The 16255-nt window shown below is 41.1% G+C and overlaps 1 protein-coding gene across 7 annotated transcripts in view; it reads right to left on the bottom strand.

Annotated features, from left to right (window-relative positions):
* CSNK1G3 (casein kinase 1 gamma 3) overlaps positions 1-16255 on the bottom strand; it is a 79332-nt gene that overhangs the window by 11886 nt on the left and 51191 nt on the right. For 6 of the 7 annotated variants that reach the window (XM_063295290.1, XM_063295292.1, XM_063295294.1 and 3 more), the window contains 3 exons: positions 13793-13888; positions 10095-10190; positions 408-514 (listed from right to left, as the gene is read on the bottom strand). In XM_063295290.1, the coding sequence (XP_063151360.1) occupies positions 408-514; positions 10095-10190; positions 13793-13888 (299 nt within the window). The remainder of the gene's footprint in view (positions 1-407; positions 515-10094; positions 10191-13792; positions 13889-16255) is intronic. The other variant, XM_063295289.1, reaches the window with a different exon arrangement.

Below are 16255 nucleotides of genomic sequence, written 5' to 3' on the forward strand. Positions count from 1 at the left end.
TTTTGTACATTATTTTAAAAAGTTCAGAGAAATGCTACTTCTTCCCTGCTTATCACTGAATAGAGTGCTGTTGTAGACAGCAGCAAGCTACAGAATGGCATAAACCCATCCATCAGGTTATTATACTAGCATTCTGTCTGAAATACATTGTGGGGAAATTGTACTGCCTGGAAAAACTAATAGTTTCAACTAAGAAACCATTTTATGGACAAGTAAATGAAATTTCTCTCACACACACTTCCTCTGTCTCTTAGAAGTAAAAAAACAAAACAACCAAACCTTAAGTTTAAGGGCTTCATGAATTACTTGTTACAGCTAAGAACTAATTATCATGGGAATCTCAACTGGAAAACTCAATCTCACAAAATGTGGTGTCATCAAAGAGATTATTTCAAGGCAATACATACTTGGTTTCATCCATAACTTCTACTTCGGTAGGGGCTGTGATGGGTGCATTTGAACGGCCAGCAGTAGGATCATCAGTGTTGAGTTCGCCATTTGTTGAGCTTACAACCTGCAGTGGCAAGCAGTTTCAAAAATTATGCAATAATAATTGCCCACATTTACTACACTGGTTTATCATGACAGCAAAGAGTTGTAATTAGTGTATCAACGTATTATTTCATTGGTGGTAGTCATTTTTTTTCTATTCAAGCATCATGCATTTCTATTACTAATCAGTCTCCAATTGCTTGTAGAAAAAGCCATCTACAAAAAAGGTGCTAATAGTACAAAAGACTGCAATCCTCATATAGTTACCTTAGACTAAATTCCTGAGTATAGCTATCCTGGAATAAATTCAATGAATTGCACTTAGTTCTGCATAGATATACATAAGATTGATTGACTGATAACAGCCACACTTTGAACTAATAAACAGTAACATCTGCTCTTATTGGGAAAGTAATCCTGTTGCACAGAAAGATGGGTATCCATTTTTCAACTGTATATAATAAACTGCCATTGAAATCAGCTTAATAAACAAACCAGAAAAAATGTCTATGAAGCAGGGTGCAACTTTAAGTAACAACATTCTGTCATAGTTGTCTGCATAATCAGTAATATGAACATCCTGGGTAAGATAATGTGAATAAAGACATGTACCCAGGAAAAGTAAAACTCAGAGGGGAGGCAAGAAAATTAGGCAACAACAGTGCCAAGCATTTCATTACTCTTTAGTTTTTATTCCTCTTAAGCTTTTCACTACATCAAAATCTTGGCTGTACTTGTTATATTCCCTCCCAAACTCTAAAAGATCTGGACAGAGCTCATAATACATGTATAATAAATGTGACTTTTCCTTTTAAGAACTTCACCTGGTACATCATTCATTCATTGATTTGTTTGGTGCCTGCAAGTCAATTTTTGACTCCTAGCAACTGCCTGGATTAGTCCTTGCAATTTTCTTGGAAGTGATTTGAAATTGCCTTCTTCCTAGGGCTGACAGAGAGTGACTGTCCTAAAGTCACCCAGCTGGTTTTGTGCCAAGGCAGGACTTGAACTCATGGTCTCCAGGTTTCTCTCTGATCCTTAACTACTACACCAAACTGGCTCTTCATAATTTATTAGCAGTACCAAAATCCTCATTATCATTACAGTAAACTCAACCTGAATATTGTCTAAAAATATATAATATTCTCTCAATTTCTGAAACAAAGCTTTGCACTAACATGTTTATTTCAAATGTTAAAGCTATTTGGCATAGTTAGCTGTTAAATAAACTATCACTAATTCTTAGCATTTCTACACAACAATTTACGTATTCTACTGTTTCAGTTCCATGCAAAGTTAATCTGAATCTAAAAACTGGCACCCAAGTCTAAAATATTATTTTAAAAAAACACAGGGAGCCGGAAATAGCCTTGTACAAAAATCACCCAGACTTTCAGATAATTCTGCTAAAAGGAAAATATTTTTAAAAATACAATTTAAATAGTTTTTTCACAAATGTTTCAAGTTGCTGCAAATGTAAAAAAGACAGCTCAGTTGCTATTCAGTTGACATTTTCAGGAACTAAGACAAATGGTTACAGAACATAGATGTAGGAGGCTAGGTAGTGACTGCTAACAACAAATGACATGTTGCTTGCAGGAACTAACAATCTCTTCAACAGTTTATGGTACAATGATAAAATACTGCTGCAGAGTTGCTGCAAGATGGGTGTCTATATAAATTATATAAATAAATAAAACAAATGCACATGTGTTGCTTGTTTGTTGCACTGATCAAACTTCTTTGGGGTGTTTTTAATATGGGATCAAGCCTATAGCATAGCACTTCAAACTCAGGCAAGAAAGAAGAATGGAGAAACAGTAATATATAGTTTTAATCGACAAATCAAAATATTCTTAGAATCCACCTAATTTCTGTCTATAATATCAATCATATTTTTTTAGTGGAAATGGAAAATACAGAATAAAACCAAAGACAGAGTTCCAAAACTACCTAATTGCAAATCTGAGCAACTTAAAACAATAATCACCACCAGCAGATTGTTTCAATTTGTTTGTACCTACTAAAGCCAGAAGACAGAGAATTTTGATTCCAAAAAATCTTCTATTTAAAGATGCTGTTAATTGCTTTATCACTGCCAAACTTAGTAATGTAGACTAATATCATAAATGCTAGGAAAGTATTTTAAAGAAAAAAATGCATAATGTCCATTCATTACCAGGAACAAAATGCACCAAAAATAAACACCGTTTTGCATACATGAAATTTTTCTTCTCTCATCACTGACCATCTGTCATGTTCGCCGTTTCAATGTCTTTGATGCATCGTAACGTTTCGCATGTCATTAATTGGATGCGTGTTTCATCTTTCTGGGGAGGATGGGAACGGTTATCTTTTGGCTTTGCTTTGGAATGTATTTGTATTATCTATTGCGCTCAAGGTTACTTTCCCAGGCTAGCAACTCTGACGTTTGCTAGCACCTGTGCCGGGCGGGGCTGTTACGAGGGAGGCCGGATACGTTTGCACCAAGGGTTTAAGTTTGTATTTGGCGCGCTTTTGCTCATTCTCAGCTTTCTCTGTATTTGTCTTTAGTACTCTAATAAATCAGATTTCATTTAGCAGCCTCTTGTGAGTCTGAGTATTTGGGGCTAGGGCAATCATTACATAAAGCTGAGAATCTAAGTTCCTAACTCCGCTGGCCCCTGTCCAGGAAAGACCAGCGTCTAACCCTGTGAGGGAGAGAGCCCGCGATGACTGAACCCGACATCATGATGATGGAGGAAGGGGAACCGGACTCGACCGTGAGGCAGTCCGGCCGACCGTCCCAAGGTGGGGAGCTCTCAGCCATCCGAGAGGAGGCGAGCTTCGAGTTGGAGAGTGAAGCCGGGGGGCTGAAAACGGCCCCAGAGACCACCGTAAATTCTCCGGGCGAGCTGCTCACCTGGGATGAGACCCAAGGAGATGCCACGGCAGCGGGGGGTCCCTCCTGGAGGCAGAGATACCCATTATCCCCCAACGTGGTGCAAGTGCAGCCAACGGAGGGCTCACCCACTCCGGATTGGATCCGAGTGTTGGAGTCCAAAATGGATTCGTTGGAGGCTATATTGAAACAGCTGAGCTTGGATGTGACCTCGTTGCGAGAGGTCCGGGAAGAATCAAGCCAGAGGCATTCAACCCCCTCTTCCCAGGGGCTGTCCCCGGAACGGCGACGGGTGGTGCGGAGGCGCGAAGGGGACCAGTCGGTCCAGATGGAAATCGCAGCATCGCCAGGGCGATCGCCCCGGGGCCCCGTGCCGCCCCGAGCCAGGGAAACACAAGCCGCGGCAGCACCGGTGGTGGGGCGCAGCGCGGCGGGAGGCGGCATGCGAGACTTCCCTGTCAAGTTTGATGGGGACCCGACCAAACTCTCGTTCTTCCTGACGAACGCGAAAGCCTATATGGAAGAATGGGGGGCGTTTTTCCAATCGGAAAAGGCAAGGATCATCACCATTGCCACCAAACTGAAGGGGAGGGCGGCAGACTGGTATGTCCAGATGTGCCAGTCGGAAGCGCCTGAACTGGAAAGTCTCGAGGAGTTCCTCGGGGCGTTGAAGCAACACTTCGAGGACCCCTTAGCAAAAGAGAGAGCAAAGCGAGCCCTGAAGGAACTCAAGCAGGGGTTCAGATCAGTGGCCGATTATGCTTTGGAGTTTAAAGCGCTAGCTGGGAAGGTGGATGACTGGTCCCAAGCAACCATTATCGAGCTCTTCAAGGATGGCTTGAATACAGAAGTGCTACGCTGGTCCCTGGGGAGGGACGACCCATACACGCTGTATGAGTGGATCCTGCTGGCGGGGAGGGCTGAACATGCCCAGGAGATCTTTGCCCAGCGAAAGACCGCCAAGTCGGGGCGGGAGGTGAAGCCCAGCCGCCCATCGACCACCGGGGGGAAACCGGGACAACGACCCTGGGACGAGGAGCGGGAGAAGCGGTACGCAAAAGGCTTGTGTCTGAGATGTGGTAAGGAGGGGCATCGAGTGGCAGCATGCCCGAAGGCGAAGGTAGAGGAACGACCCGGAAAACCGCCAGCAAAGTCCCCTGCATTGCCGAGGAAACAGAAAGCTGCGGTGGCTGAAACCGAGGGAGACGATGTGATGTTCTACGAAATTGAGGGGGAGACCGAAATCCCGCAGCCGGCGGGAAACGCCAGCCACCTGCTCTAAAGGGCGCCGCTGGGCAGGTGGTAGAGGACGGGCGCGAGCCTCCATCGGTGAGTGGCACTTACCGCATACTCATGGTGAAATTGAAATTGGGCTCCCAATCCAAGACCGTGGAAGTATGGGCCATGATTGATTCGGGGTGTTCCCGGTGTCTTATGCACCCCGACGTGGTGGCGGCTTTGGAGCTCCCCACGTTCCCTTTACAGCGACCCATCGCTTTTACTCAATTGGATGGGTCCGTGGCAGGGGGCAAACCGGTCACCCATTTTACAGGGCGTGTAGCCTTGCAACTGGGCAGTCACCAGGAAGGGTTGTCTTTTGTCGTGGCTCCTGTTGGGGGACCATTAGTGGTGTTGGGGGTACCCTGGTTGGTGCAGCAAAACCCCCAAATAAACTGGGTCTACCGAACTATCACGTTTAGGGATGGGTTTTATCAAGCGGCTGAGGGGAAGGGTGCCCCAGAGGAGATGGTGGGGGTTGCGGCAGCTGCGACTCCGCCTTACCCGGCCTCCCCTCTGGAAGGCTTGCCGGCCGAGTACTGGATGTTTGCTGATGTATTCGGTGAAAAGGAAGCCGATCAGTTGCCCCCCCATCGAAAGACGGACTGTGCCATAGAACTGTTGCCCAACACCCAATTGCCTAAACCAAAAATTTATTCCATGACGCAGAAGGAACTGACTCTGTTGAGGGAATTTGTGGACAAAAATCTGGCGCGCGGATTTATTGAGCCGGCGAATTCACCCGTGGGGGCGCCGGTTCTTTTTCGCCCAAAAAAGGACGGGACATTGAGACTTTGTACGGATTTCCGCGGATTAAATGCCGTCTCAATTTCCAACAAATATCCCTTGCCATTGATAAAGGACATGTTGTCACATCTGGCCAAGGGAAAGATCTTCTCTAAGCTTGATTTAAGAGAAGCCTACTATCGTGTACGAATCAAGGAGGGGGATGAGTGGAAAACTGCATTCAATTGCCCGTTGGGAGCTTTCCAGTATAAGGTGTTGCCGTTTGGGTTGGCTGGGGCCCCTGGGGTATTTATGCAACTAATCAATGAAGTTTTGCATGAACATCTGTTCAAAGGTGTACTAGTATATTTGGATGATGTGTTGATTTATACTGAAACCATGAAAGAGCATGTAGCTCTGGTAAAGCAAGTATTGTGTAAACTCAGATCTGCTGAATTGTATGCCAAGCTGTCGAAATGTGCCTTTCATCAGACCCAAATTGACTACTTGGGGTATAGGATTTCAGCTAAAGGCATAGAAATGGACCCTGCCAAGGTGCAGGCTATCATGGACTGGGAGAGTCCCCACACCCGCAGGCAACTTCAAAGTTTCCTGGGGTTCAGCAACTACTACAGATTGTTCATAAGGGGGTTCGCTGAGATTGCCTTGCCCCTAACTGAGCTGCTGCGAACCAAAGGGGTGGGAGATACTAGGAGAGTCAAGAATCCCGGAGCGCTGTTGAGGTGGACGCCTGCTTGTCAGACGGCGTTTGAGCAGCTGAAAGCAGCTTTCGTCAAAGAGCCCATTTTACAGCATCCTGATCCCTCAAAGCCGTTTGTGGTACAGGCAGATGCCTCCGATTATTCTATTGGGGCATTGTTGATGCAAAAGGACGAGGCAGGATGCCTCAAGCCCTGTGCCTACTTATCCCGCAAATTTTCCGAGACTGAGAGGCGTTGGCATGTTTGGGAGAAGGAGGCATTTGCCGTAAAAGCTGCATTGGAAGCTTGGCGGCATCTGTTGGAAGGGGCAAATCATCCCTTTGAAGTATGGACTGACCATAAAAACTTGGAGGCTCTTAGTACCCCTCGAAAACTGAGCCCCAAACAGGTTCGTTGGGCTCAATTTTTCAATCGATTCAATTTTCAGTTCAAATTTATTCCAGGGAAAAAGAACTTCTTGGCTGATGCCTTGTCAAGGCAACCTCAGGACTCTGGGGCAGCGCCAGATGTGGTAAGCACCCTATGGACGGCGCCGCAATTGGGCATGCAGGCTGTGACGCGAAGCCAAACGCGCGCGCAGCAGCCGCCCACCACAAGCGCTGTTCAGCCAAGTGCTTTGTCAATTCCCTCCCAGTTGCAACAAAAGTTTCTCAAAGAACTAAAAATGGATACTTGGTTGCTTGCGAATAAGGACAATGTTACTTTTGACAGAGGCTTCGCTTGGAAATCCGACCGCCTCTACGTTCCTGAAAGCCTCAGAAAAGATGTGTTACTACGTTCACACGATGACAAACTCGCAGGTCATTTCGGGTTTGTAAAAACCTTGCACCTCGTTCGGAGGCAATTCTGGTGGCCCACATTACGTAAAGATGTCAAGGACTACATTGCCTCCTGCACTGTTTGTGCAATGTCCAAGCGCAAGGCGGGCAAGCCCCAAGGACTGCTGCAACCAGTGGCAGCCCCTTCTTCCCCTTGGGAGGAAATCTCCATGGACTTTATTGTCGAGCTACCGCCCAGCCAACGCAAAACGGTCATTTGGGTGGTCAAAGACTATTTCTCCAAACAGGCTCACTTCATCCCTTGCGTGTCCATTCCGTCGGCACGTCAATTGGCTCGCCTATTCCTTGTACACGTGTACAGATTACACGGATGTCCCTCCCGCTTGATTTCGGACAGAGGTACACAATTTACCTCGCAATTTTGGCGGGCGTTTCTCAAGCTGTTGGGCACGAAGCAAGCCCTGTCCACGGCTTGGCATCCTCAGACGGACGGGGCCACTGAGGCGGTTAACTCTACTTTAGAGCAGTACCTTCGAGCTTTTGTGAATTATCAACAGGACAATTGGGTAGACCTCCTACCGTTTGCTGAAGTGGCTTACAACAATGCAGTGCATCAAAGCACTGGCCAAACCCCATTTCGGGTAGCTCAGGGTAAAGACTTTGTACCTATCTCTGATCTACCGCAACCTCCAACAACTGCAGTCACTCCAGATGATTGGACAACACAACTGGCTGACTCCTGGCCAATGATTCAAAAGGCATTGGCTGATGCTCAAGCGGATTATAAATTGTATGCTGATCGGAAGCGGGCCCCCCAACCTGCATTCCAAGTTGGGGACTCGGTGTACCTTTCTACCAAGTTTATCAAGTCATCACAACCTTCAAAGAAACTTGCGCCTAAGTTTGTGGGTCCTTTCCCGATTATCGCTCAGATTAACCCTGTGACTTTTAAACTTGACTTGCCTCATAACCTTAAACGCTTACACCCTGTTTTTCATTGCAGCTTACTCAAACCGACTATTCCTTCTGACCGCTGGCATCGTCAACCTCCACCTCCCACCCCCATCATGATTGATGGTCAGCAACACTTCGAAGTTAAAGAAATTCTCGACTCTAGACGCCTTCGCAATACTTTGCAATATTTAGTTCGTTGGAAACATTTCCCTCATCCAGAGTGGGTCGCTGCACCAGATGTAGCTTCCCCTGTTTTGGTGGCCCGCTTCCACTCTGCTTATCCCACAAAACCGGGTCCCTAAGTGTATTTTTAGGGAGGCGGTATGTCATGTTCGCCGTTTCAATGTCTTTGATGCATCGTAACGTTTCGCATGTCATTAATTGGATGCGTGTTTCATCTTTCTGGGGAGGATGGGAACGGTTATCTTTTGGCTTTGCTTTGGAATGTATTTGTATTATCTATTGCGCTCAAGGTTACTTTCCCAGGCTAGCAACTCTGACGTTTGCTAGCACCTGTGCCGGGCGGGGCTGTTACGAGGGAGGCGGGATACGTTTGCACCAAGGGTTTAAGTTTGTATTTGGCGCGCTTTTGCTCATTCTCAGCTTTCTCTGTATTTGTCTTTAGTACTCTAATAAATCAGATTTCATTTAGCAGCCTCTTGTGAGTCTGAGTATTTGGGGCTAGGGCAATCATTACACCATCTTTAGTAGAATATGCAATAAATAGCTTATGTTTATCAGTGTACAGCTCCATGTTCTTGATAACATAGGATAGGTCCTGGTAACTGCACTAGATTCCCACTCACAATGCAGAATGACAATTATTCTCTATACCTATTATGAAAGGTTGAGAAAGCGATTATGGAAGGTTGAGAAAAACCTAAAAGTGAAATCAAATAATCTTTTTGGCATGCTTTTAATGTGTATTAAGGAATCTTGAAACATGTTTTCCAAAAACTGTAGTAAAGAACTCAAAAAACAATTTAACTGATTGGAAACATTTTTAAAAGACTATGAGCTGAAGACTACAATCTAAAAGATACCATACAGGAACAAAATAAAGAACAATAAAGAACAGAAATAATATATTTCCATGAAGATAATGTTACACAATGCATATACCTTTCTTACCTTGGAATTACAGGCAGGTTAAAAAAAATGAAGCAGCCTTAATTTTCTTTCAACAAAGTACGTATCATACAGAAAAGCACTATTATCTTTGTGGCTTAACTCTAAATCACTAATCCTGTCTCAGATGCAAATTAAAATAATTTAATATAGGATATTAGATTATTATCAAATATGAGAGACAACAGCAGACTAGCCAATCTTGACTACAGCTAGACAAATGATTCTCCAAATATATATTTTGGGGGGGGGCGGTCTGGGTGATTTGAAATTGTTACATAGCCATTCAAAAATATACAAGAAATATATTTAATTAGCTATGGAGGGATATTAGTAGCAACAAATGAAATAAGCCTTTTGGCAAAAGCAAAAGGAAAGGACATCAAAGACTAAGACAACTGCTGGGAAAGCAGCAGGAAATTATCCAGATGCTGATTTTAAACAGAGGAGGAGGAGTGGGGTACAGGGAACTTCCCATCGGCTTCTTCCTTTTGCACAAATTTATATAAGCATAGATACACGAGCCCTTTTTACATTATATAGGCTTGCAAAAAATTTTACTAGATTTAGTAAACTTGTTTTTCAATTACTCTTTTTGGAGGGATGAATAGCTACACAGGCATAATATATCTGAGATGCATTATACAGTAATTAAGCAATTATAAAGTTCACAAACTGCAGAGATGATGTAGGGGGATGTGACTATACTTCCAACAGATTATTGTGACAACAGGAATATCAGTATCATTTTCAATCATAAGCATAAAGGCACAGTAAGTATGGTCTAGAAATCGTTACTGTAAAGGGTGATTCATATGACCAAAGTATTACTAGTAGTCAGCAATCATCTGAAGCTCTAATGGCACTGCCATTTCCACTACACATCACTCAATGACAATTTTATTGCCTAGGAGTCATCCAGATATGTTTTCTTCAAGATCCAGATGGCTATTCTTCTACAAGCACTTGTAGAAACAAAATCAAATGTTGTCTGTCTTTTTGTTATGGCTTTTATAACAGAAGACATATAGTTATGAATAATTAGAAGTGAATTTTCAGTGGAAACTAGACACATGCCGTGCCTGTCCAAGGAGATTAAGATGTAGAAATAGTCATGCAAAGAACAAAAAATACCTGTACCGAGCCACCATGTCTGTCAGCTGCCAGGTGAGCTCTCAAGTGATGGGGATTGGCCTGATGGGGGTCCCAAGCTGCCCTGTGGTCTGTTGACTGCCAGTAATATAATGCATTAAGCATGTATACAAGAGGAGGAAAAAGAACCCAAAATATATTAGATACATTAGGCAGCTAATAATTGTATTTTGTTTTAAAGGAAGAGCACAAAAATGCATAGAAGCCTATGCATGTATAATAAAATATGTACACACACATCCAAATGCAGAAAAAATGTTTAAAGTCCCCTTTTAAAAAAACTTGCATAACATTTGGGTGGAATTGTTTAACAAAACTTCAAACATGGAATTCCATGCAGAATAAAGCATATTTGGGGCTCTGATTTTGGAAAGGATTGTTTCCTTAGAAAAATACTGAATAATTAGGAATGTGCAAAATGATTCCAATGGGAACCATTTTATGAAACAGCTGATCAAACAATATGTTCCTGAAATAAATGATCTGAGAGAATTTTGAGAGTTTAATTTGAAAATGGAACAAAACTCAGCTTTTTCGATCAGCACTGTTTCAAATATTGTTCCAAGCAACTTGAGTGTTTCTTGCACCCTGTGATTGGGATTTTATTTTCTTAGTTTAATATTAATTTTAATATTGGCTTGGGTGATGGGGGTAGAAGTGCTGGAGCAAAGCAGTGGGAAGGCAATGAAGCACCACATGTCTAAATCACCAGCCATTCCAGATCCAACATCTCTTGATGAAAGACCATGAAAGGAAGATCAGGAGTGCTGTGAGGGACCTGTGATTATACTGGAGTCACTATAGCTGATGCTTGTGCTGCTGAGTATATATTTTGTCTGTGTGCCCTCTAAAGCAAGCCCTGTTTGGTGTTCTATTTTTTAATCTTGATTTTAGAGCAGTATAGTTGTTGTCTGATCTTTAACTATTTTGCTTGTTGATGTGGAATTAACAGAGTATATTTAAAGGGAAGAAAAGATCCTGTGCTGTTGAAGTTAACCTTCTGAGGCTTTTTGTGTACAGTCTGTGCATCATCTTGCGCCCACAAATAAGAAACTTTAAAAAGCAAAGATGAATCTATGTTGATTTCATTTGCTTGCTGAGGTTTTTTTCATTTCTATGCACTCCTGTGCTTTCTTGAAGTTGAACTTCAGGATCCCTTTCAGAAACTGAAAATATTCCAGAACAAAAAATGTCAGCTGTATTTTATTCTACAGAAAGATGGGTTTGGATTGATTGCAATAAGTAGATACAACAATAACCCTTGGTTTTGTATTTGAGCTGTAAATGTGGGTATTGCTGTTGGCAGAATCTGGCAAAATAGTAATAGTGGGAGTGGGTGGTGTTCATTAACCCAAAAACACTTTTCTGCGGTTACTATAGCTATACAGTTACTCTTATGCAATGCTCATCATCATCATCATCATCATCTCTTAATTTGTGCCTGATGCAGTGCCTATTTAATTGAGAACATTTATATTTGGAGCTGCAGGTACTAATTGCTAATTGAAGAATGCTGATATGTCACATCTGTTGGGAACAATGCCTCATGATGAAAAAAAAAAGTTCAAACTTTTTGCATAAAAATTCTTCTGGTGATATATACACATATAGGAGAAGGATGTAAGAATGGACTGCCACTCTATTTTTAAATCCTCGGTTGATGAAAAACAAAGGAGCAAGGAACTTGTTCTGAGTTCCCATTGTTTCCTATGACCACGTTACTTGAAATGTTTTTAGTTTTGTTCCATTAAAACATGGAATACCTGAACACAACCAACTCAGAATATTCTAACAGAATGTTTTAGATGGGCTGTTCTGTTCAAAACTCTGTTTGTGTCCCATTTCATGAACACCTCAAGAATATTCAGAGAAGCACAAAACAATAAAATGAGAACTTCAGTATTTCCGTGGCATGTACACTTAACTAATACATATTGTATTATAGTCAGATTTAATGCTTAAATACTAAAAATATAGTATGTCCATAGTGGAGTCTGAGGAAAAAGACCTTCTCTGTGGTGGCTTCCTCCCTTTGGAACATCATTCCCCCTGAGATAAGATTGGCCTTGCTTCTTTTCCGGAAGGCCCTGAAGACATGGTTTTGTTAGCAGGCCTGGGGACCGCAGGTCACTATGGAGCCAATCAAGTGGTTAATTTGAGTGTTTGTTGCCACCGTGGGGTGTGTGTGCTTTGTTTTATGGATTTTAATTCTGTAAGCCGCCCAGACTCACCATTTTTGAGTTGGGCAGCCATATAAATTTGTCTAATAATAATAATAATATTAGACAATAAATATTTGTCTAATAACAACAACAAATAGTCTGTCTTACTATATTACTTTTAAAGTAATAACATTTAAAGATAATGTCAAGATGACAAAATTAAAATTCATTTTAATCGATACTGTGGCCTTGTCCAACAGTAATTAGAAGGCAAGGGTTTCCAACCTTAGCTATAATATATATTACTTATCCTTCCCTTGACACTTGGGTAAAGCAACACAAGCCTATCTATTTTATAAGCTTAAATGGACTCTAGGTTTAGTTTTAGACATTTTATAATACCCTAGTGGACTATGCCCTTGCCAACTTGGACATGGGAAAGTATCTACTAAGGAAAACCAAAAGTGGGTGAAATTAATAGCTTTGGTCTAAATAGCCAACCACTGTGGGAATGCCAGCTATTGCTAATATTCTATATTTTCTTCCATTGCTATAGTTTTTTCAAACTTTTTCAAGCCACAGAACCTATTAGTTAAAAACTAAAAAATCCATGAACCCTTCATCAAAAGGCAAAGGTCTAGCGATAGAAAACCCACTGTGTTCAATTAAAAAAAAATGTCCTATCATCATTTTTCATTCAATGAGAACTCCATCAAGTTCTCATTGAACCTAGAGTTCCATGAAACATAGCTGAAAAAACTGGATATATACAAATACAAAAACTAAGATATAGTATAGTACTTTATCAGTCATTGTTGCCAACAAAAATTATTTTCCAGGTGGTTATTTTTTATTTCCAAAACATTCTAAGAAAAGCCAAATTAGTTACAGGAATTAAAATAATATTAAAATCTCTGCTTACATTTAAAGTTCATGGTTAGTTTTTAAAATAAAAAAAATAGATTCAGAAGAGAGGCAAGCAATAAACAACTGCAACAATAATAAATAGATCAAATGAAAGCCATAGGATCACTTCTACAGAGTGAATTTCCCCTTTCTTAGACTGAATAAATTAGTTTATAAAGCATCGATACTACCCCCAAAAACAAACAGAATTAACTAATAAAAAAGATTTAAAATATGAGTTTGAAACTGGCTTCAAATCCTGACCTAAAAAGAATGTTGATTATACATAACTCTAATTACTTCCCACGATAATATGTTTAGCCTCTGCAGAGACAGGTGGAGAAATTCCCTTTGAAGACAGAGATGGGATAATCTCAAATCCACTATTAAATTTTCAAATGTCTTTTAATTATGCCTGCACTAACAATAATAGCTTTTTAACATTGTATTGTACAACACAGCATTATACAATGACTGTTTAAAACCTAGAGTCAAAACACTGATATTAATAAATGTTTCATCAAAGAAGCAAGTGATATACAACTTGAGTCACAAACTATTACACAGCCACTGCAGTACGAAGCTGGCATATAATATTGCTGGACAGCATACCTGATTTTTGGACTGCTGCATCTTATCTCTGTGCGGATGTGCTTCTCTATTGGAAGTTATCGCAGGATCTGAATGGATGGAACCCACTGGAGTAGGCTGCAAAGAATACATTATGGTTACATGATAAGAAAACTGGGAAAACAGTAACCATTATTTTATTTTGAGAAATAATGAAAGATTAGTTTTAGTTTCCATGATAACTTGACTTTTACCTGCAAGCCTTTCGTATTGGCATATGTGGACAGAAGGGAATAATTCTGTTGGTTTATTATAAGATTAACTTCGTCTTAAGTAAATTGTATCTTAAAATAATTTATTAGTTTCACAGTTGTATGGAAAATCATAATCCAGGAATGCTCATCAATGTTTCCTCATCAAATTGGAGCAAAGTATTGAATGGAGTTCAGTGAGGCTCTCTGCTTGTCAGCATTTTTATCAATCACTTGCATGAGGAAATGGAAGAAATGTTCCTATAAAATTTACAGGTTCACAAAACTATCCTAACAATATCCTAAAACAATATCCTAGTCAGGCAATGAAATGTCTGCAAGAAACCAACCAAGGTCAGAGAGCACCAAGGACTCCACAATATCCTAAAAGACAGGCATAATACTCAAAATTATCTTCCTAGGTTAGAAAAAGGGGCTGAACATAAAAAACCAAGGAAATTTAAATGAGGCAAGTGAAAAGTTCTTCAATTAAGAAACAAAAGTCAAATTCACAGAAATACAGTGAAATATATTATGGGACATCGGAATAATATTGATTGCAAACTGAATATGGGGCAATGATGTGATGTGGTTCATAGACACACACACAATGCAATTTTCAGCTAAATCACAGGAAGTAATTTTTCTACTTCATTTGTACTAGTTAAACCCCACCTTGAGTACTATTTCAAGTTATGGTCATCACATTAGCACCACTCAAACATCTGAAATATGTCACATAAAAGAAGGCCAAGGTTTGTATGATCTCTGAATATGGAATAGTTTTTACTTATAGGAGTCAAATTCCAGTTAAAAGCTAGGAAAAACTTTCTAATATTAAGAGCAATTGAACAGTTGAACCAAGTACTTTTAGAAGTGGGGATCTCCCCTTCACTGGATATATTCAAGCCCAATAGAGGAGAAGAGACCTAAAAATAGAAGATGAAATTATGGTTTCATTCAATGTCACAGCACTGTTCACATCCAAAGATCCAGAATTAGTGAAAGAATCCATGGCAGCAATACTACACAACGCACCCAACCTAGCCAAATACACTAAGATTGAAATACCAGACTCATGGAACTCATCAACCTCTGCCTCACTACCTACTTTCAGTTTGATGGACAGATATAACAACAAATCAGAGGAACACCCATGGGATCGCCACTATTAGGACTCATAGCACAGACCGTAATGCAGCATCTAGAAACTATAGCACTTCCAACCAAAAGTATGGATCAGGAATGCAAACTTTTGTCATAATAAAAAAGCAACAACTAGAGAATACACATGAAACAATCAACATATTCAATGGAATAAAATTCACAAAGGAAGAAGGAAAAGACAACACACTACCCTTCCTGGAGCAGAGGCAAATTAGAAACACAAGTCTATCAAAAAAGAAGCCACACTAACCAAGTGTTCCATTACCAAAGTAACAACCCAACCTCCCACAAGAGGAGCTGTGCGAGAACATTATTCAGATGAGCACAAACTCACTGCAGCAACACAGAACACTAAAAAAAGGAAACAGACTGCCTATACAACACCTTCCAACAAAATGAATACCTACGCAACTTTATCAAAAAGTACCTGGCCACTCAACCCACTGCAGCACAACCAACACAAGCTTTGAAAAGGATAACACTGCCATACACCAAAAACATATCAGAAACAACCAACAGACTATGACAACCATATGGCATCACCATAGCACCTAAACAACTAAAGCCCTCCAAAACATCTTAAATAAACCAAAAGTCCCAGTAGCCCAAGAAGAAAAAACAGGAGTCATTTACAAAATACAGTGTAAGAACTTTAATAGCCACTATGTAGGACAGACAGGCAGAAAACTAGCAGAGCACATCCATGAACACCACCTAGCAGTCAGAAGACAGTCACAGCCAACACCCAGATAAGCACGGATTAGCATCAGATGAACAATCACGAAGAAAACAATACCCTAATCAAGGAAGTACCAAGGAGAAAACCACACCCCCACCAACACTGGCAGGGCAAGCTACTGTATATAAACAGGGAGCAAACCCCACACTCACTAGTACTGATGATGTTACCTAGTTGGGTGATGAAATGTCTGCAAGCAAACAACCAAGGTCAGAGAGCACTGATTCCACCTATTCAAGCCCAGCTGAATAGTCATCTGTGCTGGATACTTTAATTTGGATTTCTGCATGGAGCAGATGGTTATATTCAGCATGTAAATGGCTCCTTCCAACTCAATCAATTCTATTA

The sequence above is a fragment of the Candoia aspera genome, chromosome 2, assembly GCF_035149785.1.
Source record: "Candoia aspera isolate rCanAsp1 chromosome 2, rCanAsp1.hap2, whole genome shotgun sequence".
In the NCBI taxonomy this organism is placed as follows: domain Eukaryota; kingdom Metazoa; phylum Chordata; class Lepidosauria; order Squamata; family Boidae; genus Candoia; species Candoia aspera.